The 24987-nt window shown below is 49.6% G+C and overlaps 1 protein-coding gene across 1 annotated transcript in view; it reads left to right on the top strand.

Annotated features, from left to right (window-relative positions):
- Positions 1-20191, top strand: part of LOC144178252 (uncharacterized) — a 35177-nt gene extending 14986 nt beyond the window's left edge. The window contains exons 3-5 of the mRNA XM_077705964.1: positions 12806-12968; positions 16155-16305; positions 17219-20191. Coding sequence (XP_077562090.1) covers positions 12806-12968; positions 16155-16305; positions 17219-17410 — 506 coding nt within the window. The 3' untranslated portion in view covers positions 17411-20191. The remainder of the gene's footprint in view (positions 1-12805; positions 12969-16154; positions 16306-17218) is intronic.
- The last annotated feature ends 4796 nt before the right edge of the window (positions 20192-24987 follow it).

The following is a 24987-nucleotide window of genomic DNA, read 5'->3' on the forward strand; positions in this document are numbered from 1 at the left end:
ACTACACAAAGTGGGGTAGTGATAATTTCCCCATACTCCTTACATTGCACGGTTAGCGCTTTCGCACGCGCCATCATCTCACATGCACGGACTGGTGGGCCTTCCGCGCACAGGCTGTTCTCGCTGGTCCGATAACCCTCTCGACGCTCACCAGCACCATTCAAACAACTGCGCACCATCGTTTGGTTTGTCTTTTAACTGTCCCCGTCGTCCCTCGTCCAAATATGCAGCGCACGTTAATATTGAATTCAAGAATACCCCAACTAGCCCCTAAACAAGCCTTTGTTAACTTCATTCAAACGGCTCGGGATAGTGCGCTTCAAGATAATGAGTGCGACTCCTCAACGCCCGCCCTTCACGCTCATATGGCCAACCAGCGGAAACGGGCGCATACTCTCACTTCCCGTTGAGCCAACAACGGGAAACGCCATTCAGACCTCGTAAATCTACTGCGCCAGTACAAGTTGATCCAGGAATACCAGCGAGTACTATCAACTGAGCACTGGCATGGCCTCTGCGGCAAGCTAGGGCAGGAAAGAGGGCTATATAAGTTGTGAGGCCTTTATCGGACGCTCTCTAATAAACGAAAACAGAAATATTTTCTGTTTTCCTCTCCCACACTCAAAGATCCACCAACAACGGTGGAGCATCAGTTCATCGCGACTCTATTCCGTTACGTCTCCCTCTATCAGCATCCCAGCTCCTTCCGCAGACCTTGACTCAGCCATCACTCTGGCCGAACTTCAGGCTGCGCTTTTTTATGGCAAACGACGCTCGGCCCTGGGACATGATGGCATCACGTGGCAACACCTCCGAAATCTAGATGACTCCACCACTGCCACACTGCACGACATTCTTAATGACTACTGGGCCATGGGCGAAGTTCCAGAATAACTCAAACTTACGCGAATTCATCCGATATCAAAACCGAGCAAAGAGTCCACTAACATTCCTAATATCCGACCGATCTCCCTATCCTCGGTGCCTTGTAAAATCGTAGAACGCCTCATTAATAACCGCATTCCGTATCATCTCGAGTACGTCTCACCATGGTTCCATCCGGTGCAGACGGACTTTCTCCCAAATCTGAGTACCCATGACTGCCTTTGGCTGCTACGCCGAGTCTCCAATCGCACATCCTGGGCGGGTAACCATGACTATTTCAATTGACATGCGCAAAGCATTCGATCTCGTTGGTCAGGCTGCTATTCTCGAGTTAGCTCGGGCATTCACTAGTCAGAGGGCACAAACCTGGGCACGTAATTTCCTTCAGAACCGTCCTATTCGTCTTAGCAGCACGTATCCGGGATGGAGCCCCAGGACCTGCTACTTGGACAGGGGCGTGCCCCAGTGCTCTATCTTCGGAACCGTGCTTTTAACGTAGCCATGGCCCGCGTTGCTCGTACGCTCGAACGGGACTCTGGCAATCGCTTTGCTATAAACGTCGATGATCTCACGGTTTGGGTGGAAGCCGCTCACTTTTCTGATCCGGACCGTGAAAAGACGGAATTTTTTCTTGTTCATGGGCGCCATCAGCTTCTATCGAATATGCGCAAGGTCATCTACCTCGGTGACACGCCGATTTCCTTTAAAAGTGGGCAAATTCGTATTTTATGTGTCCCGTTGGCTAGCAACAATAGGCTAAGTGTTGGATGAGCCAGCTGAAGTTCAGTTCAGTTCATTTATTTAGGCAAACAATGTCTCGGGAGGAGAGGCAAAAGGCAGATTAACTCTGTCTGACCTCTGTCTGACCATCAACCCCGGACATGTAACATTGCAACATTGCACAGCAACTGGAAGCCCATGCTTCGTCTCATTTGGAGTGTGTCGAACAAGTACGGCGGCGCATGCCAGTCAGCCTGCCTTTCCCTCACTCAAGCAGTGGCTATGAGTCGATTTACATATGGCGCTCCTGCCTGTAAACTCACCAGCGCGCATATGAAGCAACCTCACATTCTTTATCGTGCTGTTCAGTAACACGCCCTGCGAGCCTCACCATTGCGCATATGAAACATCCTCACATTCTTTATCGTGCTGTTCAGTAACACGTCCTGCGAAGTTATTATAAACATAGTTCGTGCGAACGCTGCATTGACCCCCCCTTTCCCACATCACACGCAAATGGCATCACCCCACCGACGATCCTCCGCCCTACTGCCCATATTGCAACACAGCTACGCTAGCAAATCTGACCCACCTTATTGGGCACTGCTCTGCCTACCAATCCTCCCGCCCCATCCTGCTGCATGCCCGACCCAATCCAAGTGAGCTACCCCCCACGACTCTCAACGACCCCGATTTCCTCGCTGCCCTTGGGTGCTTTGCTCTCGAGAGAGACCTCGCAAAGATAGTTCAGCCGGGGTCTGCCCCCCCTATCTGTGCATTCAGGAACTGACTATTTCCCTCCAGGATCTTCAAGTGAACATCGCCTTCTGACCGCCTCTCCCTTGCTCTTCTCCTTCATCTCTCCTTCCGCCCCGTGCAGGTCATGCACGGTCCGCACAGGTCCGCACAGGTTATGCAGGTTATGCAGGTCCACACAGGTTATGCAGGTCAATTCTACATTCGCCAAGTTTAGCACTGCACCCTCCCAAACTCACTGTGGAGGCCAACCCCGGCAATACAGCGGTGAAGATGGTGCAAGGAATGGTGCGCTTCTGAATGCCCTGTTACACTGAAAAAGCGTGTAAATCTGACGACTAAACTCAAAAAACTATCTTCGAATTCCAGACAATCTATTTTAATGTAATTAGGTGAGGTTCTTAACTTTGTAAATGCTTTGTAGTGTTTCCAATCCTCCCAATCGTCTGGCGATAAAGACCCCCCCGCCTTCTTCGCATATAACTGCGCTGGATATATGCTTTCGGATCGGTACCGTCAAGAGCATACCTTGAAAATACCGAACCGGGAGCCGTCGAGACACCGCGTGACCGGACCAGTGCGGCAGAGGCAGGTGCTGAACAACGCCTCGGCTGACGTTCCCCTGACAACGCCACTCTCTTTACTCTCGAACTCGGCTCTTTCCGTGTTCTCTGCTTTCTATCGCTTTCTGCTTTCTGACACTCGCTCTATTACGAAAACAGGACAATGTGGATTGCCAACATCCCTCATCTATTACTCGGGCAACAAAGCATACTTGATGATATTTAAAGGTGAAATGGCCGCATAGCCTAGTGAATCCGAATTCCAGCGAATGCCGTACTTTTAGTTGTTACTATGCGTATAACAAATTGGCGCATTTTATTGTAATTGCCTACTTTGATCTACCAAAATGTCTCGGGAATGCGTCGTGTATTGGAGCGCTAGATATTTGTCCTAGTGAATTGTAGAATTGGGACAGTTGGAAATGACGAGAAATGCTAGTGCACGCGTCAACGAGAAAGAACCGTCCAGCACCTCCTGTGGGTGAAAGGACGACAGGCGCAATACTGCACGTCCTTTCCGAGCGCGTACACTCAGAAAAATTACGAAAAAATAGGGGGCGAGCTGGTACAGAAAGCGAGCACAATGGCGAAGGCGGTGCAGCTAGAGCATGGAGGAAATAAAAGGTATTATTTTCTCCATTAGCTATAGCGTGAATAAGTGTGCCGCCGACGCCGCCATTGCGTGCGTGAAGGAGCAAGCGTGTGGAGGTCACGTGATGCTCTTGTGTCACCGTCACGAGTCTGGAGTCGGGGAGAAGCGCAGAAGGCGATGGCGAAGGGAGGCCCCCCTCTTTCTCTTCCTCTTTTCGCTGCTCGCGAAAGCGTGAGCTGCTTCGCAGGCCTACATATTTCTTCTCAGGAGAAATCAGCAACGCCGGCGGCGGCGGCGGCAGCATGCATGGCAGCAAGCTGCAGCCGTCTGCTTGGGACGCGCGCGCACGCACCGCTGCTGCTGGCAGCAGACACACAGACATGGCAGCCAACGCACGTGGCCGGACATCTGTGCTGCAGGTGCCCGTGCACTTGTGCCGCCTGGGATCTCGCCGATCCGCACCCTTTGTCAGCAGTCCTTGTCGAGGGACGCCCTGTTGCACAGATCTGCCTGTCGTCTGCAGCCTGCTGCCTGCTCAACGCCGTCGCCCGCCGGGCCCCCGCGCACGATCACCGTCCCTTTCGGCGCCCACGCTTCCCCTCGGTCCGCCCGGGTCATGGTGGTCGCCCAGCTCAGCCGCCGCCGCCGCCAGCCAGGCCAGGCCGCCAAGCGCCGCCGAAGAACCACCGCGGCTCGTCTGCGTACGTACTCGGCGATGGGACGAGCCAGTTCCGGCGCACCTCTCGCCCCACGCTCGTCCGACCACATGCACGGGGAAGGAAGGCACTGCCTAAATAGAGTATTGTTACCTACTCCCCCATTCTTTCGAGACTTTAGGGAGACGAGACGAGGACGCAGTTGAGGCTTGAGCCGACCGTGAGACACCATGGGCAGTAGAGTCGTTCTAGACTAGGAGTTACCACGCTACGAGGCCTCCTGCCTATCTTTTTCGCTGAGCCTCGAAATTCGGTGTCATGCTTTCACCAGGGCCTCCGATGGCCACCAGGAGCAAGTTCGCGATATTGGGGAGCCGACCATCTCGCAGGGCGCACTCACCAAAGGTGCGGCCTACTACGGTAACCAGCGTCACAAGGCATACACCTTGTCGTCGTCATTTCGTTTATAAACGCCTATGCGCCTGATGCCTTGATCACATTAATAACCTTAAAGATAAGAGACGGTAAGTAACTCTGCATTGTCGCATGAACCGGGGCATAACTTACTTCAAACGTAAGCGAAATGCTAAACTGGGATGGCACCTGGCTGCTCATTAGCATGATTGGAATGTCTTAAAACTCCTTCCCATCGCCGCATTTGTAACCACGATATGGAGGAAGTGTACTCTCACGCGCACGCGTACCATCATTTTCTTTTTCTTTTGCAATGTAACCGGGATTGTGTGTTTTCCTAGTGCCTCGACACGGCAAAGACGACAACTACTGCTTAAATAGGTCGCCATGCTTCATTTGTGTTTGTGACCTCTTACATAGTGCTTCCCCGGTCCCAGGTATGATAATTCTATAAAAGCTAGGCTAAAGGAGAAAGTGGTGAAGGCGTGCAACGGGCAGAATGCGATAAACCAGGAGCGGTATTCCCGTGTTTTGTCCCTTTTGTGTCCCTTTCAAAAGTGTCCCTTTTGAGCGAGCCCTGATTGGCTAAAAGCGAACACCCGGATGTGACGCCATGCAAGCACGGTGGAGCTATGAGACGTGGCTACAGGGAGCAGACGATTTGGAGCAGACGATTTTTTGTCGCCTTATTGTTGGTTCGCTTGCGGAACAACAAACACATAAAAGGTACTCTGATACGGTTTCAGTTCTTAAAATTGCGTTTGCAAGAACAGTTACGGTATTTGAATCAAAGGCCCACTGCTTAACCGGAAGTACGTCACGATGAAAGGGACGCAAAAGGGACGTTTTCAAAAGGGACAGTTACGAGAATACCGCCCCAGGTGGTGCCTCAGACAGGGTCACCGTCCGAGACAGCGCCTCACTCGGATGCAGCAGCCCTTCGTGGTTCGTCGCTAATTTTGCCTCCGGGTCCCCTTCTTATGCTTCGTTAAACTTGCGCTTCAGGAGATGTGCTATAAGGTACCCCTACATATCCCTCAGGGACGGTGGTATCATGAATACCTTGCCATGGCAGAAGACATATCTTCACCATGCGGTATACTCTCATTTTTGCCTCTGTCACAGCGGTCCCAAAACCAGGTCGGGGTGTTATTTCAGACACGAAATATTCTTTTTTTTTTTTCAGATGTATTGAAAAAAATGCTTTATATTTATCATGCAGTGCCTCTAAGTTAGCGCACGTGGTATGTCGAATGGTCTCATTTTTCTCGCAACATGGACGACGGCATAGGAATAACAATAATGTAAACCTCAAAGAAGTCGGCGGTCCATTGTGAGTAATAGGCGCTGTTGTTTTAGATAGATTTTAGAAATAATGCGCAGATAGGGAAAAAATTCCGGCCGAATTCCTGTCGAGCCAACGCCTGCAAGCGCTCTCCGTAGTAGCAGCGCTGTTTGCTCCAACAGCGTGACGTCGCGAGTTCGCTTGCGCTTTCCCGCGCAGGTGCGCATTTTCGCGTGCAGGCAGCCTCATAGAATAGGCCGCGTGCGACGCTGCGCCTGGGCGTATAGCATTGGCAGCAAGGCCAGCTGCGCGTCTCAAACGAACGGCTGCGGGCTAAACGGTTTTTCTGTGCGCTAACCGGTGCCGATATACCGAGTATTCCAATAGCGAGCGCATCAAGATCACGCCGAAGGGCAGACGCACATTCTGAGATTGGTCTGCGCCTTTGTTCAATTCTGCCTCCATATTTGTTTCGGGCCAATGGTTCTCGGAATCGATAAATCTCGGTAATCTTAAATTTGAGCGCTGTAAAGTTGGTTAACGTAAGAACGCAAAACAAATATTCTCGTCCCATTTCCCAGTTTCACGCAGACAGCCAACTCCCTTTTTAAACATGAAACTTGTCGATCATTTCGTAGTCCAATCCGAAAACCGCGCGACAGCAACACTCAACGCTGATTGGCCAGCAGGCCGAACGAGCACGCGCTCTCCGGGGCTTCCAACTAGCAGCGCGAGCGCGAGCGCAGTTTGAAGAAGCCAAGATCACGCGAGCTGATTGTTGCCGTAACCCGTTTAGTGACCAAAGGAAGGCCATAGGTCTGATGGCGTAGCGGTTATACGGATAGAACGGGATGTTGAGTTCTGCAGCGCGCACCGTGAAGCGAGTCTTCAAGCCTTTTAAAGAGGGTATCCATTTAGTTATAGACCAGCACTACGCCGCTTGTGTTAAACTACTGCCACTTACTAATTGTGCAGTCTCAATGATAGTGTTGTTTCAGTGTGCTAAGGACAACGGAAGCGGTCGTGTCAAAGTCAGGGGTTAAGAAAGTTCTGTATTCTGTAAATTATGGGCATTGCGATATGAGATGGATGGAGATCTGCAGGGGTGAGTGTTCTACAGTATGAGAACTTGGGAATCGCTTCAGAATAATACCATTTGCGGAGTTTTTCTGGAGCATGGTTCGAAGGAGGGGAATAGTGCAAAATTCGACGAGACAAGAGACAAAGGAGACAACAAACACGGCGCTGCGTTTGTCGTCTTCTTCCTCTCTGGTCTCGTCGAAATTTGCGCTGTTGTTCTCCTTCGCACCTTGAAACAACTTGCCCAAGCGTCAGCCCGCGCAAGCTTAATTTTTTGTTCTCAGTATAACGCGAAGAGCGCTTATCGGAGGCACGCAGCGCAGTCGACGTAGGTGCACATCAGGTGTATGGAAATACGTTTCTCACCTGATTTTCTGACTCACCGGCAATTAGTGGGCGCTGGTTACGCACCAGTAGTTGTTACCAGTGGTTACTGCAGTGGACTATTTTATTTACCCGTAGTTCATCCATATGCGCCCCACTGATTGGTTATCATTGCTAGGTAACCAGGGACACTCCAATTTCCAGTGACCTATCCGCGCTGATTTGAACCCCTTTCTGCTCGGTGTCCCTCGAACCGAACGAAAGGACAGCTGAATGCACGCATGCCGCTGTGGGAATGGCTCTGAATCCTATAGATAAATAACGAGCTTGCCCTAAGGATCACGACATCGGATCCACCACGTTCCGCCTCCGTAGTAGTAATAAACGTTTATTGAACTAAAAAGCTGAAGGATCAAGGAAGTAAGATTCAAAGCCGTGAGCTCGCGCTCAGCTGTAGAACACCTCACCCAAGCTTATTTGGCGCCGTCGTTTGGTACGCTTCCTCTCCCTAACGCCAGACCAACTCTCCCGAATACTTGGTATAATTTATAATCTTGCACCTCGTTACACGGTTCCAAGGGCTACAAGTTCGGCAAGAGTAGATGTGGCTGCCTGACATACATGAAACGTTTTTGGGCCTTAATGCAAGAAATCATGTGCTCCTGTTCGTACAAACAGCACCTGGCAATCAACTGATATTTAACAGGCGTAAGACCATGGTTGCCGTTCAGACGGCAAGAAACGCCGCGGGAAACCGGAAAATTTCAGGAAAGGCCTCGATTTTCTTGAGGACGTTGACAGCGACGTCGGCGGCTAAGTGGCTAACGCGTTTGTCTGCACTGAGATCGTGGGATCGAATCCCGGCTGCTATATCTGCGACGGCGGCTATAGAACAAAATACGGTGTTGTTTGGGGCTCATTGAAGAGATGGCTCATGCATTTACCGCACTATTCAACTCGCCTTACACCTGATGGCGGTAAGTGGTATAAATTTGACCCTTGAGTTTGCACTGTACACTCCTGGATAGCCTAAGCTGAAACGACGGAACGGCGGCCGAGAGATACTTAGTAATTAGACAAAGAAGCGAAAAAGAACAATATAAGTGTCCCCCCCCCCACTTTTACCCCCCAAGTATATTTACGGAAAGCATTTATTTTGCTCTCGCTCTGTTTTTTTATTCTTGCCCTATTATTAAGTAACATATCTGTCGGCCACCGTTCCGTCGTTTCACGTTAAGCTGTCCCTGACATTACATTGCTTAGGTCCTGCATTGTGCTGGCTACAACGTGCGTAAGATATGGGGAAGAACGCTAAAAATCCTCATTTTGTTTACATTAACCGACAACCCTCCGCTACGGAGCCCTTCATATACCAGGTTTAGCTTCGTCGCGTAAAATATCCAAAATTCGAACTAGGGCAAAATACGTAACGCGCCACCAAGAAGGAAAATAAACCCTCAGGCTGCAGGCTACCAACTTATCATGCCTCCGCTTGTTTACACTGCATTTGATTATTTTTATCATTATACTATTTGCACTTCAACAAGCAAAAACGAGCATCGTCACCCGATTTCACCCCGCGGCTGTTGCGTCCTCATGAGCCTGCAAACAGGGCATGCGTTCGCATGCTTGCACTGCACTATGAAACGTTCAAGGCCGTCTCTTGTCTGTCGACGGAAACAGCGTGAAAAAAGCCTTGGCCTGTCAAGGCTTAGTTGCAGATGTTGAACCCTGCCGTTGGCTGCCCAGGCATATTAGCCGAGTTTGACTCGTTTCATTAAGGGTGAATGAGAAGCCAAGGACTTGGTTGCTTTCATGTAGTTCGGCGAAAGCTAAACGACTCGAACAGCAACTCTCTCTGCGCATCTGCCCAAGTCCAAACACTCACTCCATGGCCTGCTTCGACGGCTTGCATGCATTCCAGTAAACCTCATGGAGCAGTTTCACACCTCATACTGGTGAGTACCACCGTTTGCTCAAAGATAATTACACACAAAGAAAGAAATAACACTTGACGCCATTCTGCAGCTGCTGAACGTCATGTGTCGCTGGTTCGAAAACGAGTGACCGCAGCTAGATTTTTTATGAAAGCGAAAGACACCTGCGTGAACCACCATCATCATCAATAACATCAACATCCTATTTGCGCCCACTGAAGGATGAAGGCCTCTCCTATATATTGACCCCCACAAGCATCTGTCTTGCGCTGCCCGAGTCCATTCTTTGCCAATGTACTTTAAAGAGATGATCCAAATTAATCCGAAGTCCAAGGCCCAAAGCCCGGTTGTCCAAATTGTTTTTATTTTTTGTCTTTGAACAGCAGTTCATGACACGTCAATCTTGCAGCAAGTAGAGGTGAAGGGAGAGGGGTGACGTGCAAAGCAGCGCCACATCTCAAAGGATGGGACACCCAATGCGACTGGGGCTCGTACTCTGGGCTGAAAAATACCACGCCGTCACACGTATACGTTCTCGCGTTTTTGGGGCGGCAATGCCACGTAACGTGCGCGGGCTTTCCTTTGTTGGATGTATTTGCGTTTGTCCTGTCCATGGCGCCGCAAAAAAACGGTCTTCGGCGCTTGTCACTGCTGACCGCCGCATGCTGCAAAAGAGGATTGCCATGCAAGTACAGCTCCGTTTGTACTTGCATGGCCACGAGAGCAGATAAAATATCTGAAGGCTACAAGTTCTAATTATAATTATAAAGAAGCGATGGCAATCGCACTTCGTTGCAATAATAGTGAGACTTTTGGTTATACCGTGCTTACCTTCGAACCACGACATGTGTGCAAATTTGTGAGGGTAAATCTCGGCTGTTTTTGTTTACACATCTAGCAACAAGTAAGGCTAAACAACTCTGCCCATTCAAGCTGTGTATTAACAGTTGCTCTAAGAGATCAGTAGTTTTGTTACTTTCTTCATAACTGTGTGTGCGGCGATTAGCCGACCACCAAGGTTGCACTTAATAGCATTGGTCTATATACCAAGCTTATATTGCAGTTCTTGCCAACCACGATGTTCGAATAACTGGCCATATCTTTGTCGTTTTTTCCGTTTTTCCGTGGTGTTGTTCAGACGCGAATTACCAACATGAAAAGCGCACGAGTTTAGGAGCAATTCGATGGGCTTCATGACGTGTTGTTAAGTAATGAAAGGCTTTTAAATGGTCGTACTAGCATTCAAACCTTCACAAATTAATCCAGACGACACACGAGGCCCATTAGCTCTCTAAAATGCTTTATCAATACAACCCCTGCATTTCTTTTTCTGCACGGGCTTAATTTTACCCTAGATAAGCAAAACCAGCCGCTCGGTGTCGCACGCCGCAAGAGGCCCAGTGGCCGTGTCTTTTCCTTCATACAGACGAAGGCACGTCCCCGGGTCAAGAATGTAGGCTGTAAGTGATTTGTCAAACGTAGCGCCGTATCGTTTTGAACCCCACCACCCATATTGTTTAGCGCGTTCGCCTTAATTGGGATGGGGCGCGCCAAATACTTGCGAGCTCCCACCAAAATAAAGAACAGATCATCTGCCATCCGGCCGGTTATCGAATGCAGCATGCCAGGTTTCTCTTTCACGGCATATGTGTGTAATAATAACGCGTCCACAGTGTTGTTTTTCGCGACGCTCTACTGCTCATTTATTGTAGGCATACACCGTTCTTGTCGTATACGCCTCGTTTTCGTGTTCTCCAGCAATGCAATTCAGTTTTGTACCTTTACGTGTATAGTAGGCCTTTTTCGGTGTTCGTTTTGTGCACTAAATTCCCTCGTTTCCACGTGACAGTAACACAGGTGGAATCGCGTTTTGAGCCAAACTCGCCTTAGGTTTGAAGCGAATTCGCGAAGCGTTTTACTGCCGCGAGTGGTTGAAAAAAAAAATCGTCGGGTGCTTTAAATGTGGTGCACGCTAAAAAAGACCCGGCTTAACAACACTCTTTGTAGCCGCATCTGAACCGAGTAATTGAAAGCGTCCCTCTCCGGACGCCATCTTGATGGCGACCCAAAGGGCCGTAACGGTACGCGGCCGCCTGCCACAGACTCCGCCTCCGCAGCTGCACGACTAACGGAGCGGCGGCGGCAGCTTGCGTGCGCGGTGCTCGAACGCCTCGTTGGCGCAGCTATCGCCAACAACAAAGACAAAAGAGAATTGCGCGCAGATCCCCCGTAGCGATCCAGTTCCACCTTGCCACGTGTGAACAAACTCCCCGAACCCGGGGCGAACTTTTCTCGTCCCGGCTTTCCTGTTGTACGCTGCAGGTAACGCAGGTTGTACGCAAGCGTGGACTGCGTGCCCTGTGAACACTCACCCGAAGTCGAACTGTATGTCTTGAAACGAGGACACGCTGCGGCGCACAAAATCTGAAGACACCTAAGCATTCATTATGAGCTGTGAATGTAAAAGTCTTAATGTGTGAGTGAACGCCGCAGCGAGCGACGTTTTTGAGTTGTACAAATACATTGGCGCAGGGTATTTTTGAGGGCTTCTACGCTATCACGCCGGGCGTAGGACGGAATCATCTGGACGATTTCGCTGAGAATTCTTCTCGGTCAGGCTTGCTGCTTACCGTTGCGTCGCTATGCACCGCTTACGTCTCTCACGTGGGTTTAGTAGCCGTTTTTTGGCTTCCGACGCAACCGACGACTGCTTCTTTTTTTTTTTTTGCTTTTTTTTGGGTGGGCTGTTTATTGTTTTCGCATTATTAAGTAGAAATGCTCTATAGCACTGAATTTTAATTTCTGAACTCCAGCCACACGCTGCAAGGAATCACAAGGCGTATGACGTGATTGTTCCTGGATACCAGGAAGTAGCAGTTATTTCGCAACTTTTCGTAATTTTTTATCCGACCACCAGAAGAAAGCAAACTTCGCGTCACCATAAAATCTAGCTGATTTTTCCGCGCAGACATCAGTTGTCTGACCGTTAGCTGCTAGCGTAGACGCGTCGCCTAAGCGCACTTCATAAATTTTTCCCACGAAGGACAGCGATTCCTGCTCAGACATTTTCTGGCGCAAAACGCACGCATTGCAAAACAGTATTTCAACCACACCATATTAAGAAAATATAGAGTTCGCCGAAATTCTACGAATAGGTGTGTGCATCGACCGAAATGGGGACATATGTTCACCCGTAAAATAGCACTATGACGCATTCCTAAATTCGCTAGCATTCTCCCGCTGTTTCCCCAAAATCTTTCCGTCTGTCCGTCCACCCCGCTATTTGTCTATCTGCAATGCGTGGCACCGTGCTATCTGTGAGTATACATGGGGTCACACCGGATAGCTAACAAAATGGTACAACGCCTTCATAAATCGATGCAATACTGCTTATACTTCCCTTGTAAAAATGTTTTCCCAACCATAATTTTGTGTATAGTAGTGAAGCTGACTTCGGAGGTTCTCGGTGAATAGAGCTTTGTAGGGATACATGGGGTGTTATGGTGATATTTAATGAAATACCCCAGAGCCTTCATACTGAATTATTCCTGATCGCATCTTTTTTTTTTCTTTGCTTTTCTCGCTGAATGCAGCGCGCAGTTCGAGCACGCTTAGCCGAGAAGAGCAGAAGCGGAATGCGTGCGACCGCGAACGAAGCCGCATGCGGGACATGAACCGCGCCTTCGACCTCCTGCGAGAAAAGCTGCCCTTCTGCAAGCCACCCGGAAAGAAGTTCTCCAAGATAGAGTCGCTCAGGTGAGTAGCTACAACCCTGCATTCTTCCTCATCCCATCGTAAGTAAGAATGCCAGCCGATCATTCGCAAAAGGTTATCCAGATATTTAGCATTTTGTTAAACAAGTTAAGCCTAAAGTTCTTACGCCAGGCCTAATTTCGTTCACGTGAGCACGCCTCTTTGTTCGCATCGGTACAGTTACGACACCCTAGTGTGCCATCGCTTCTCTGTGTTCAACCTTCACCGCAGCGTGACTGTGCTTGCTATGAAGCACCCTTTAAAGGCAAACCTTTACAGTGAGACGAACGTTGGAGGCAAATGCGTCGGCATCTTCACCGCAGCGTCATTGTGCTCACCTTGAAGTACGCTTGACAGGCTACCTTATAGGGAAGCATTCGAGGCTCAGGCATCGGCAATGTCATATAATAAACATATAACTAAGCCCTAAGCGCAGCTGCTTGCCTATCGCAGACAGTGTGCACAAAAGGGGGGGGGGGGGGGGGGGGGTTAGGTTTGTAGCATTGCGTTCCTCGGCGCTGCTATCGACGCACCCCAATCGCAGCACAATTTGGGTGACCCTTGGCTCGTTTCAGTCGAACAGAACTGACAGAGTTACGACAGCCTACTGGACCACCCCGATCATTTGCTGGTAACACTAAACCCTGAGGATATAGAATAAACGCAATCATGACAAAACACCGCTTTGCTGTTCTAATGCGAAACCATAGGTGGACCACTAAGCGAAAAAGCCGGTGCTGGCATTGACATCGGAAACCGAGAAATGGCTCTCATGTGACTCAATGCGAAGCTCGAGCTTGAATTAATAAAGATACAACTAAAGGACCGCGCTGCTAGACACCATCTTGACCTGGGCAAAGCCGCATGAAAAGCGGAGAGGGCAACTGTGGCTGTGAGCGCGGTATTCGGTGGCAGCGCCACGTCATGTCAAGCACGCGCTCTGATGACCTCAGCCAGCGGCGCAACATTCACAATTCCTTGCAGCACAGAACTGGAAGAAGAACTCGAGTGCCATTCAATTGGATGTTAATGTTATCTCATTCACAGCTAGTAAATTGTGCTTGCGTGTCCGCAGAGGTTTCAAACTTACACACCAGAATTGTTGTGCTTGCTAGGAAGAGCCCTTTAAACGCCAGCGTTTATTAGAGGAAAATTCGTCCACAATATCAGTTGTTACAACTTTTTCCTGGGGAGAGGGGGGGAGGGGGCGGAGTGTGCAGGAACTATGAAAGCCCAGCCATTCACCAGATAATCACAGATTAGCGAACGCGGGTGGCCGTGAATGGCTTTTTCGCCGAATGCAGTGGTTGCGTCAGTCGTTCCGTTTGCCTGAATAAGCGACTTAGCTGAATGAAAGACACTTTGCGCAAAGACGGTGCACTGTTAGTAGTGCATAAAAAGAATTGGCCGCTCATCTAATGAAAGCGTCAGTGACTGGTTTCAAACTCTCTTATATCAGAAAACACACACAGAAGCAGCAGAAACGCGAGGCCATTCGCCTAGAATAAAGCTTTTATTTGTTTGGTTGATAGAGCTAGAGAAGCTACGAATAGCTAAAACCGCTGTGCTAGCACCCTGGTCACCAAAGCACTTTTCTATAAACACAAAATAAATTCCATACGACTTTACTTTGCAGAATGCTATAAGGCACACTATTCCGTCGCTTGTGCAGTGAACCGGGCAGAGTTAACCACTGCCTTGTTTTATGTCGTGGTGGCATGCTCTCCGGCAGACACTAGCAAAATAAATATATATTACACCCTATTGTATACAGTTCTTGGCCATGACCGAAACAGTTCCGCGCCTTGTGGTCATTGAATTATCCAGGCTGGGGATGTGTCGGATGATAGATAGCAATGAGAAGCAACCTCGAGGAACGAATTCAATTTCCCGTGAACAGTAGGCCGTTGTGGATAAAGTGTATACGCGATTCAATCGCAGCTGCAAGACTGTTTGCATCTTTGCCTGCTAACCTTTAATGCGCTTGTCGTCGAAGGCATTGTTGTTGTAGATAACGTATTACTTAAAAGACTACTTATTACATGCTTGTAAAGTTGCCCACAGATGCACACACACCCTAGTATGGGTTGGGCACTGGTAAAGGCGCACTTGCAGTTCGCCACCAGCATTGATTGGAAGGACTGTTATTATAGATAGAAAGGTCGGCGTAGAAGTGTGGATCTTGCTTACGAGTACATCCTGATTTTCGGCATTTGTATGCGGCCGACAGAGGACTGCCAGAGTTTCCGCCTGTAGATGAGCTGAGCAGTCTCCTGAGAGCTCTAAATGCTATCGAGCTTTCGGCCGGGTAAATCTCTAGGTGATGCTCACTGAACGCAACTTTGGCGCTGGAAGCGAACAAAGGGCAACTTAGTATTTCTAGTCCTTACGCGGAATATTAACCGCAGCACGTGCAACAGCTGCTACCTGCTCGCCAGAAAAGGCAAGGATGGCGGAACATTGAGCATGTTGGTACACGTTTATATTCAAGGGCAGCTCAAAACGGATAAGGGAGGACGAAGCCATTCGTCCTGTGGGTCAATCTCTTGTCCTCATTTCCTGTGATAACTCCTGCCCCCCACGAGAATTTATAATTTTAAGCTCCTTACAGAGTGTAGGTAGTAGAGCAAATATTCTCGCAGAGGAACGAGTGCGCTCCCTCAGTTCAGGAGCCCAAGTGACAATTTGGCGATCCCGGACCTCGAGACTAGTTCAAGGTGAAGGCGGGTCGTCAAGGTCAGCGGTGATCACGGGTTCACCCACAGCTCGGGAAGGGGAAGAGGAAAGGGGTCAAAGGGCTCGGTTGTGAGCGCACCCGATGACGATGCTGGTTACGGTGGCTGGTTGAGAAGAAAATTCACAGAGAGGAGACATCTGTACAATGCAAACATGACTGAGGGGGTTACGGAATTTGCTTACATCTTACAGCACGAACCAGACACCATAAAGCGAGCAGGCTGCGGAAAAGACACGCATACCAAGCGCTGTCCTTGGTGTCTTTTCCGTAGTCTATATACGTCAGTTTTTCGCGTTGTTATGTCTAGTTTAGCGAAGCCCCGACGTGCCCCAAAACGTATTTTTTGCAACATGACGGGATGTTTCCTGCAGAAGGCTAAGTGACATTTGTGTCCATCGGGACTCCCGCGCGTTTTGAGGAGGGTATTGACGACAGCGCAACTTGGGTCGCAGGATGGCCATCAAGTACATCGCGCAGCTGGAGTCCGTGCTGTCATCGCAGTCGACCACGGGCGCCACCGGCGGTGGTCAGCACTATGACCCTTCCTTCTTCTCGTCTTCGGTCTGGGCCTCGGCACCGAACTACTACAGCTGGATACGGCAGGTACGCACAGCTGGTGCTGATCAGCGGGCGATGCGCAGCAAAGCGTCTCGCACCCCCGCTCACCAGTGGGAACTTCCCCAAAAAGAAAGCTGGTCAGAATTTTTCACCTGGTGCCCAGGCAGTGCCTCCCAAACAGATACCTGTAAAAATCCTCAGTGCCAGAATTTTAAGTGCCCAGAACAACCCTAATAGTAATGGCTTTGTAATAACTCGACCTCAGAAAGGCAGTTTAAAACACGTGCTGAAGGCAAGCATATATGCTCGCCCGGATTTAGCACCGCAGCGAGCAGTTGACAATGTTCGCGGTAAGCAGCATTACTTGCACTCCGTTCTGTCCGCGTCCCAAGAGTCTCTCGAAGGAGAAAAAATGTAGCATCAGTGTTTAGTTGGCCGGATGTCCGGTTGTCCTTTTGGAGCTTGTTTGTTTATTTGTCCGTGCGTGAGAACGCGCTAATAACCTGCACGCTTCACGTCAATGTCGAAATTAAATAAACAAACAAAAATAAATAAATAAATAAATAAATAAATAAATAAATAAATAAATAAATAAATAAATAATGCGAGACCCTGTGCCTACGCTCCCAGTACTTTGGGTTTTGTTACCGGCGCTTCTCCATAATCACCCACTATCATCAGTGCGAGCCCCGATGTGCTCGGCGTCATCATCACCTGTAAATAATCATCATCACCGCTTGGTCCCTTCCTTGGCCCAAGTAGAGTGAACTAGAATATTGGAATATTCTAGTTCACTGTAGCCCAAGTGTTGGAATAAACGGCCACGCCAACCGTCGTGTCTCAATAAATAAATAAACAAAAATAATAAGTAAATAAATAAATAAGTAAATAAATAAATAAATTTGCTGTAATCTGTTCAACTACAAAACTCTTGTTCTTCTGGCGTGTCCCACGACAGGACGTGGAGAACGGCGGACCGAGCAACGGCCAGGCGAACGGCATGGTCCTGGAGCAGACGAGCGCCAACCCGAGCGCCTTCTCGCCGCCCAGTCCCAAGTATTTCGCGAACTGCGAGAAGGTCAAGGAGGCCACCGCCGATGGCTACTGGGACGGCACCACGGGCCAAGCGACGCAGTTCGTCTACCAGTAGGGCATCGGCGGACGCCCCACCATGTACAGAAGACGTGTGCTCCTTCTAGTCCGCGGACGTGTCCCTCCCCTGTCGACCAGGCTGCCGCCCACGGGAGCCCCGTTCCAAGGGACACCGCTCCGCTGCATAGCGAACCCCCATACAGGTGTTGAGACGCCGCTGCTATTGCGGCTGGATACGCTTGGCTCACTGGAGAAGGCTTTTTTCACTGCTATTGTGAGACGCGAAGAACACAGATTGCGTTTTTGTGCCGGTGATTGCGGCGTGAAACGAGCGACACTGCGAGCATTGCGCAAGCATCATCCTCGGTTGTGCAGCGGCACCGCCGAGGCAGAAAGTCTACCACGCCGTCCAGCGAGCTCCGACGTAAGCAGGGGAACTGAGGGGGAGGAAAAACAAGGCAAGAATGGAAAGTGTAACACTAGGATGACCTGGCCTTCGTTTCACCTCACTTGTCCGCAGTTATTCCAGTTCGGTTTGTTGCTTTGTTTGTTTGTTGATGATCGAACGCTTTGGCACAGAATCAGAGAGGCCAGAAAACGCATCCTCCTCAAAACAAACCGCCGTGACGGAGAAGATAAGGCTAACTTGATGCTTAATTGTACCCCGATTCCGTTTTTTCTTACTCAAGTTTTAATTTGGACCAGTCGGTTCCATGACACGCCGCTGGAACCGCGCTGGGACATGAACGAAGGCCCTTGTACTGCCTTTCCTCCCTTCCGTCTAGGTCCCTTCACCGAAACGTCCTTTTCAAAGTATTCGGTCGTACAAGAAGGAAATAAAGCATGCGGGAGAGCCCTGTTTTTCAACATTGACGCGCACGACATATAGTGCGCTGACAGCGCATTTCCGTGGCCTCGTGCAGTTGGCAACATGTACACGCAAGCTCGTGCCGTCGAGATACTTCGCCAGCATTGGCGGAAAACGCGCGAATATAGAAAACGTTTAATTTAAATGTCCCTTTACCGGTGCAATGTGGTGAGAGCATTACTGGATGTGTAATTTTATATATTTATTCTCTTCCCTCGAGAGGCTGCACGCAGTTGATGAGGGAATAAGTGCAAGGCAGCTGTCATCGGGACACAAGAGCATTGAGGGGAAAAGACTAAATCCAGTTCCACCTGGTGTGAAATCTGCTGAAGCAGCGGAGCTCTGGTCCTTTTGTGTCGGCCAGAACGTCAGCGAGCACTCGCTCGAGTGCGGCAGCGCCGTCGCAGCGCAGATTCTACGGTTCGCGAGAATGAATCGGCAGCTAAACGTCCGTGGCGGGAGGCTTCCTCCCCTCTCCCTCCGCTAGCGGGAAGGAGAGGAACCCGCCTCTGCGAGACCACTGCGCCCTCTATTAGTGGGACTGGGAACCGGTTTATGCGAGGCCGCCGGTAGGTTTGGGAACCTGCTCCTACTCCTGCGTGACGCGCGACCTTCAGCAGACGGACGAAAAGGTACGCAGCTCCGCTGTTAACAGGAGCCTTGATTACGGTTGCACCACTCGCAAAAGATGTCCCCCGGGATACGAGTAGATTGATTTAGGCCTCTACTGTCCAAATAAAGCCAACGGGTGATTTTACCGCTAAAACTAAGACGTTTAAGTGTTATATAAAATGGATAAAACATTACTTCTCGCCTGAACGTGTGAGTTATCTAATGCACGACGTAAGGAATACATTAAGGGTAAGATATTGACTCATTTTTGGCGTTTCTTAAAAAGAGATGAACGTACGGTCGGCGAAAATGTGAGCTCTCTGGTTCTAAAATGGTTGCGTGTGTACTTTGCAGCTACGGCGAGGGGGGGGGGGGGGATCATTATCTGCAAGAACGTAACCATGACGTTGTTTTAATAGTGGGATAAGGATCCGACATCATTTAAGTTTAAATGTTCTGGTGCGTGAATCACTAGACGTGAATCACTGCGTGAATCACGGTTGAAGATAATCGAGGACATTCCACGCATGACAACTACCGGTGTGCGACATCCAGAGGCGCTCGTTGATTTGTTTCGTTTTTCTCCTTTTTCGCCTGTTCTGGTGCGTTGAAAACGGTGTATTCCTCTAGACAGATCTTATTCTTTCACGTGTTTTTAGTTTTTATCTCCACAGCTATTCCAACCTCCAACACCCTGCCACTGTTACCCATTCATCCGTCAAGATAGGCTTCACTGCGTAGTGTACGGTTGCACAGCGAAGCCTCCTTCTAGGGTACCTCACAGTTGGAAGGTAATTTCGAGGTAGGCGCCTCCGCTGACAACAACTACACATGCACAGAGCACAATTATTGTAGAGGACAGGTTCTAAAAATCTAATAGCAACGTTAGAGACAGGCAAAATAATATACAAGTGTTCGCAATGTTTGTGTTCGGCCAGTGCTGATTTTTTTTTTTTTTTAGTAGCGAGACCTGGCTTCTTGCATTTCGTTTACACAAAACACGTGCTTTCTACGCCTTGCCAACAAGTGCTCGAGCTGGAGCGGTGGCCACCTTTTTTTTTATTCCGAGGTAACAAAAGAATAATGATGCGGAGAAACAACCGAACAGCTTTGTGACGCGTGGGGTGGATGGAATACAACAGTACCTACGACACATTTTCTCTGTATTGCCCGTTGTTTCACTATGAGGAGTGTTGAAGGGATGAGAGGTTTAAAAAGAACTATGTGCCTTATTTTTTCATTATACACGTCGCCGGACTCCTGCCGAAGCGCGTCTGTTAAATTAGATAGAGACCGTTGATGTTGGGAAGAAACTCCTGTTGCCATTTTTGACAAATAAACGTTTTTATTTTCCTCGTGTCACTGGCTGCCATTTTTTTCTTTGTGTCGGAATAATGCACCGCGAAATGTCTCTTAGAAAAAGGCCAGACAAGGCGCTAGTACATAGAATTTGGTCATGTTCTGGGTAGCAGGGGCACGCGCAGACACAACAATTAAGAGGTAGAGGTAGAAGTGGATCCTACGCTCATGGCCTGCGCTGTGCCCTCAGTTTTGCAAATACACTGAGTAAATACCCCAGTACGCCCCAAATCTCCCTCACCGTAACATCATCTCTACCAAAGGTTCTGTCATCTCGAATAAAATTCCCGCCCCCTGGGCCGTGCACGGGGTCTTTGGGCTGTGGCCGGTAGTATGTAACGAAAAATTGCGTATTTTTGTCACCTTCGTCGTATCCAGGTTTAACTGCAGTTACATGTGACAGGCAAGCGCTAGTTCTTTGCGCCTCACACAGCCGCCCGCCCGCTCTGCGTGCGTGCATCCGTTCAGTGTCATGTAAACCCGAGGCCCAAAGCTGACCAGGCGGACGAAGCGGTCGGACGAACCGGTTGAAGCTTATCACACCGTCCATCACCGTGCAGAAGTCGGAAAGACAGAGGCTTCGTGGAACCACCACGACACACACGCTGCGATTCAACAGTGAAGAAGTCCTTAATTCCCAAAGCCCGCGTGCCCCAAGGATTTCTAACAGCGCAGTGGTGTAGGGTCCCGCAATATCCGGCGATGATGCCCGTCTAGTGTACCCTGCTGGCCGATGGCCGTCCAGGCGAAGGTACCCCGATGGGACGAAAGACGGCGCCACCGCCTCGACGGCCATCCAGTGCAAGATCTCGGCAAGTGGCGCACGTCACTACCAGACCTCCACGGGTGAGCTTCGAGAACGCACATACCGCGGCGAGCGGCGTTGTGAGCGATCCGTGAACGCCAGCGTGCCGTAGTCGCCAAAAGAACAAACGTGGCACAGCTTGCACTAGTGGTGCAAGGCTGAAGAAACAGCAGAGTTGGCGGCTCCTCTCCCTTCGTCGGAGACCCGGCTGGTGCACCTCACATGAATTTCCGAACTTACAGCTGAACGTTATCCATGACTGGCGGGCCCGGATCGTTTCGTCCGCAGGCTTTTACACCTCTCCCAAAGCGGACCGCGTTAGTGCTCGTTAAGACCCGCGGCCAAGTCCAAAGCCAACGCCCCTCGCTACGAACCCAAAAGGAAAGGTTGTGAGCCCGGAATGCGATGATCACTTTGCGCCGCATTGGCTGAATCTGTTGGACGCGTGCGTCTGCTTGCCGGAGTTTTGACGGACGGCTTATTTTAGCTGCAGTGATGTGCGTCGTCTTGGATGACTCATAACTTTTGTAGGCTGTAATAAGTGCAGTTTTCCATGCAGTAAAGAAAAAAAAAAGAATGCGATGATAGGTCGATCGGGTAGACTCCGGTGTCATAACATGAGAGAACCAGGTCCAATTCCGACCACGGGAAGCTTTTTTTTTTTTTTTTCTTTACTGCAAAGCAGTATACCTCAAACCAGCCAAGGAAATTTTCGTGTCCGCGTCAGTAGAAAACTCCCAGGCCACTACTGGCTACACAAAAAAAATCCCAGGCTACTACTGGCTACTGGCATATATACCCAGGCTACGCAAACAAACTTCTGGCACCGCCAGAGATTGAGCCTGGGCCCGAAGAGAAACGAAGCCAGAGCCCGTCGTCTTGGCTACGCCCACACGTGGAGGTGGGGAGACAGACGTTGGTTCGGATTCAGCGTCTGGGGAGGGGGAGGGCGCTTTTAAGAGCGAAGCTCTTTAGCAGATCGTAATTTTTAGTGTCCCCAGTTAAAAATACAAAGAAATTACCTAGCGCGCGCACGTGAGTGCGGGCCTCGCGGCGACCACTCGGCAGTTAACAAACCAAGAAAATACTTAGCGCGCTCGTGTGTGCGTGCCTCGCGATGACCACCCAGCGTCCCCTGCACACGTTTGTCAAGCCAAGTATACCCAACTAGGGAGATTGGTCAAGATTGCGGCGACCGCACGGCAGTTAAAAAAAACCAAGACAATGCTGAGCGCTTCTGCGTGCGTACGTGCCTCGCGGCGACCGCACAGCGTCCCCGGCGCACATTTGTCAAGCCAAGCATACCCACTTGAAGAGATTGGCCAAGATTGAAAAAAATTGTCGTTGATTTCGCTGTCATAGGAATCGATAAAACACGAAAGTGAAATGTGCAGCGAAATCTGAAAAGCATGATTTGCAGGTCGGCGGCTGTTTTGCGGGTGTGCTCGGCGAGCGACTGTGCTCCTGCTGGCGGGTCGCTTCGGCAAACGTGTACTGGCGTCATTTCCGTGACGGATATGACGTCAGTCAAATCTTGGGGTATACCGGCATGAAGCACGTTCGTGTAAAATATAAAACCGAAAACGAACAACCCTATGTATAACGTACTCTTTAGTACTGCAGGTTGCTTCCCCGCAAGAAGACCCTGTGTGCAGGGGTGCACTCTTTACAGGCCGCTTGCTTCGTTGTACTGGCGTCATTTCCGTGACTGATATGACGTCAGCAATATCTTGGTGTAAACCGGCATAACACTCTTTCATGTTAAAATATGAAAACCGAAAACGAACAACCCTAAGTATAACGTACTGATGATGATTGCTATTGGTTTTCTCTTTGTAGCGGGGTGATGACATGTCATCTTACCAAAAAGGTCTAATATACCAATGTTTTATACTCTTGGTTGAATACTATCGCTGCTTAGGGCAGGCACAAAAAGCTTATTAGGCACAAAATACTTTTTTATCTGTTACAGGTGGTAACTGTCCTAGGCAAGATTCCCCTCTCTGCTTTTCGTCCACCAGCATTCTAATCTTCTTTTCGTCCCCTCGACCGCCTTGAAGTTAACTTCCTCTGTGCTACCCTTAAATCCTAGGGTTTCTGGAAGCCGAATATTTCCCTCATGTAGATTTGGGTGGATACCCTCACATTCTAACACTATGTGCCGCATAGTTTCTGTTTCTTTCACGCAGACCACGCATACCCCATCATTTTGTGAATACTTCCCCATAAAGCTCTTAGTTCGCAAGCAACCTGCTCTAGCCTCAAAAAGCAAAGCACTGCCCTGGGAATTATCGTAGAAATTTTCCTTTCTGATGTTCAATTTCTCGGCCCTGCGCATCTCTAACGTCGTTTTAGCTTCCATATTTTCCCTCCATTTATTCCTTTCAATCTGCCTTGCCTTTTTTTTTTTTGGTTGTTTTGGATTCTCCATGCACTTTTGTTTCCGTATTTCATCGTTAGCCTTCTAGTCTTCCTTAAACCACTGCGTGTCCACGCTTTTCAAGTATAGGTTCCTAAAAACCTTAGCTGCCCACCTTCGTTGATCCATTGCTGTCAACCTCATCTCAAAAGATATTTTACTATGTGCTTCTCGAACTTCAAATGACGCCCAGCCCATGTGTCCCTGTACTGCTTCGTTAGTTGTTTTTCCATGCGCGCCTAAGGCCAAACGGTCTACCGTTCTCTGGTTCACTTCAAGGCCTGATAGAACGTCTGATTTTAATCAGAGTACGGCATTCGCAAATGTGAGACCCGGAACCATTACTCCTTTCCACATTCCTCTCTCTACTTCATATTTGTTATACTCCCACTGAGCTCTATGCTTCATAACAGCTGCGTTTCGCTTTCCCTTACCCTGAAGTTGCTCCTCCTGAGTTCTTAAGTAGTTATCCCCTTCGTTTATCCACACTCCCAAATATATATATTCCTTCACTCTGGGTAATTCGCCTTGCTGGAAAGACACTGCGTCAGTGGTAGCGTCATTGAAAACCATTATTCCTGATTTTTCTGCACTAAAACTTAACCCGAGGTCGGTGGCCTCCTGGCTGCTAATTTTTCTTTGCCTTAGCATATCGGTCTGGTTATCAGCTAGAAGAACAATGTCGTCTGGTTATGACATTCCCGGAATACGCTGTTGTACCACTTCGCCTTGAAGCATATGGGTTAGGCTAAACCCTACTTGATTTTTTCTTGTTTCTTTTCTAACCCTGCCATGTAACGCATGAACAGTATTGGACTCAAAGGGCCTCTCTGTTTCAGTCCCCGAAACAGGGATGCTCGAAGTATCTACAACCTTAGAACAACCCTAAGTGTAACGTACAAAGTTGCTCCCCCGCCTGAACCCCTGTGTGCAGGGGTTCAGGCCGCTTGCCGCTTCCGTTGTACTGGCGTTTACATCCGTGGCGGATATGACGACAGCGAAATTTTCGGGTTTCCGGGAATAAAACACTTTCGTGTTAAAAAAAAAAAAAAATAACGAGCACGCGTGAGCGTGCGCCTTTAAGGAGCGCACGGAGTCGGCCAGCTTGGCCTTCGAGAACACACTGCCCAGCGTTTGTGGCGTGATCTCTCGCGTGCTTACGTGTGTTCGCGTCTGAAGTGGGGAGCACAGACGCCGAGTTCGCGAAGCCGGTCGACGCGGGTTCTAGCGCGTGCTAATGTGGTCCATCTCGGGAGAGATGTGAAAGAGAAAAAACGATCCGGGTGGCTAAGGCGTCGCGCTGCTGAGCACAAGGTCGCGGGTTCGATCCCCGGCCGCGGCGGCCGCTTTTCTGATGGAGGCGAAAAGCAAGAACGCCCGTGTGTGATTGTACGAGATTTCGGCGCACGTTAAAGATCCCCAGGTGGTCAAAATTAATCCGGAGCCCTCCACTACGGCGCGCCTCATCGCCTGCGTTGCGTCGGCGCGTTAAACCCCACAATCAATCAATCAATCAAAAAACTAGCCGGGCCTGCCAGTCATGGAGAACCTTCCGCGGCAAGTTCGGAAATC

Source organism: Haemaphysalis longicornis, unplaced genomic scaffold (assembly GCF_048455015.1).
Source record: "Haemaphysalis longicornis isolate Haplotype H1 unplaced genomic scaffold, Haemaphysalis longicornis Haplotype H1 scaffold_4, whole genome shotgun sequence".
Taxonomy (NCBI): domain Eukaryota; kingdom Metazoa; phylum Arthropoda; class Arachnida; order Ixodida; family Ixodidae; genus Haemaphysalis; species Haemaphysalis longicornis.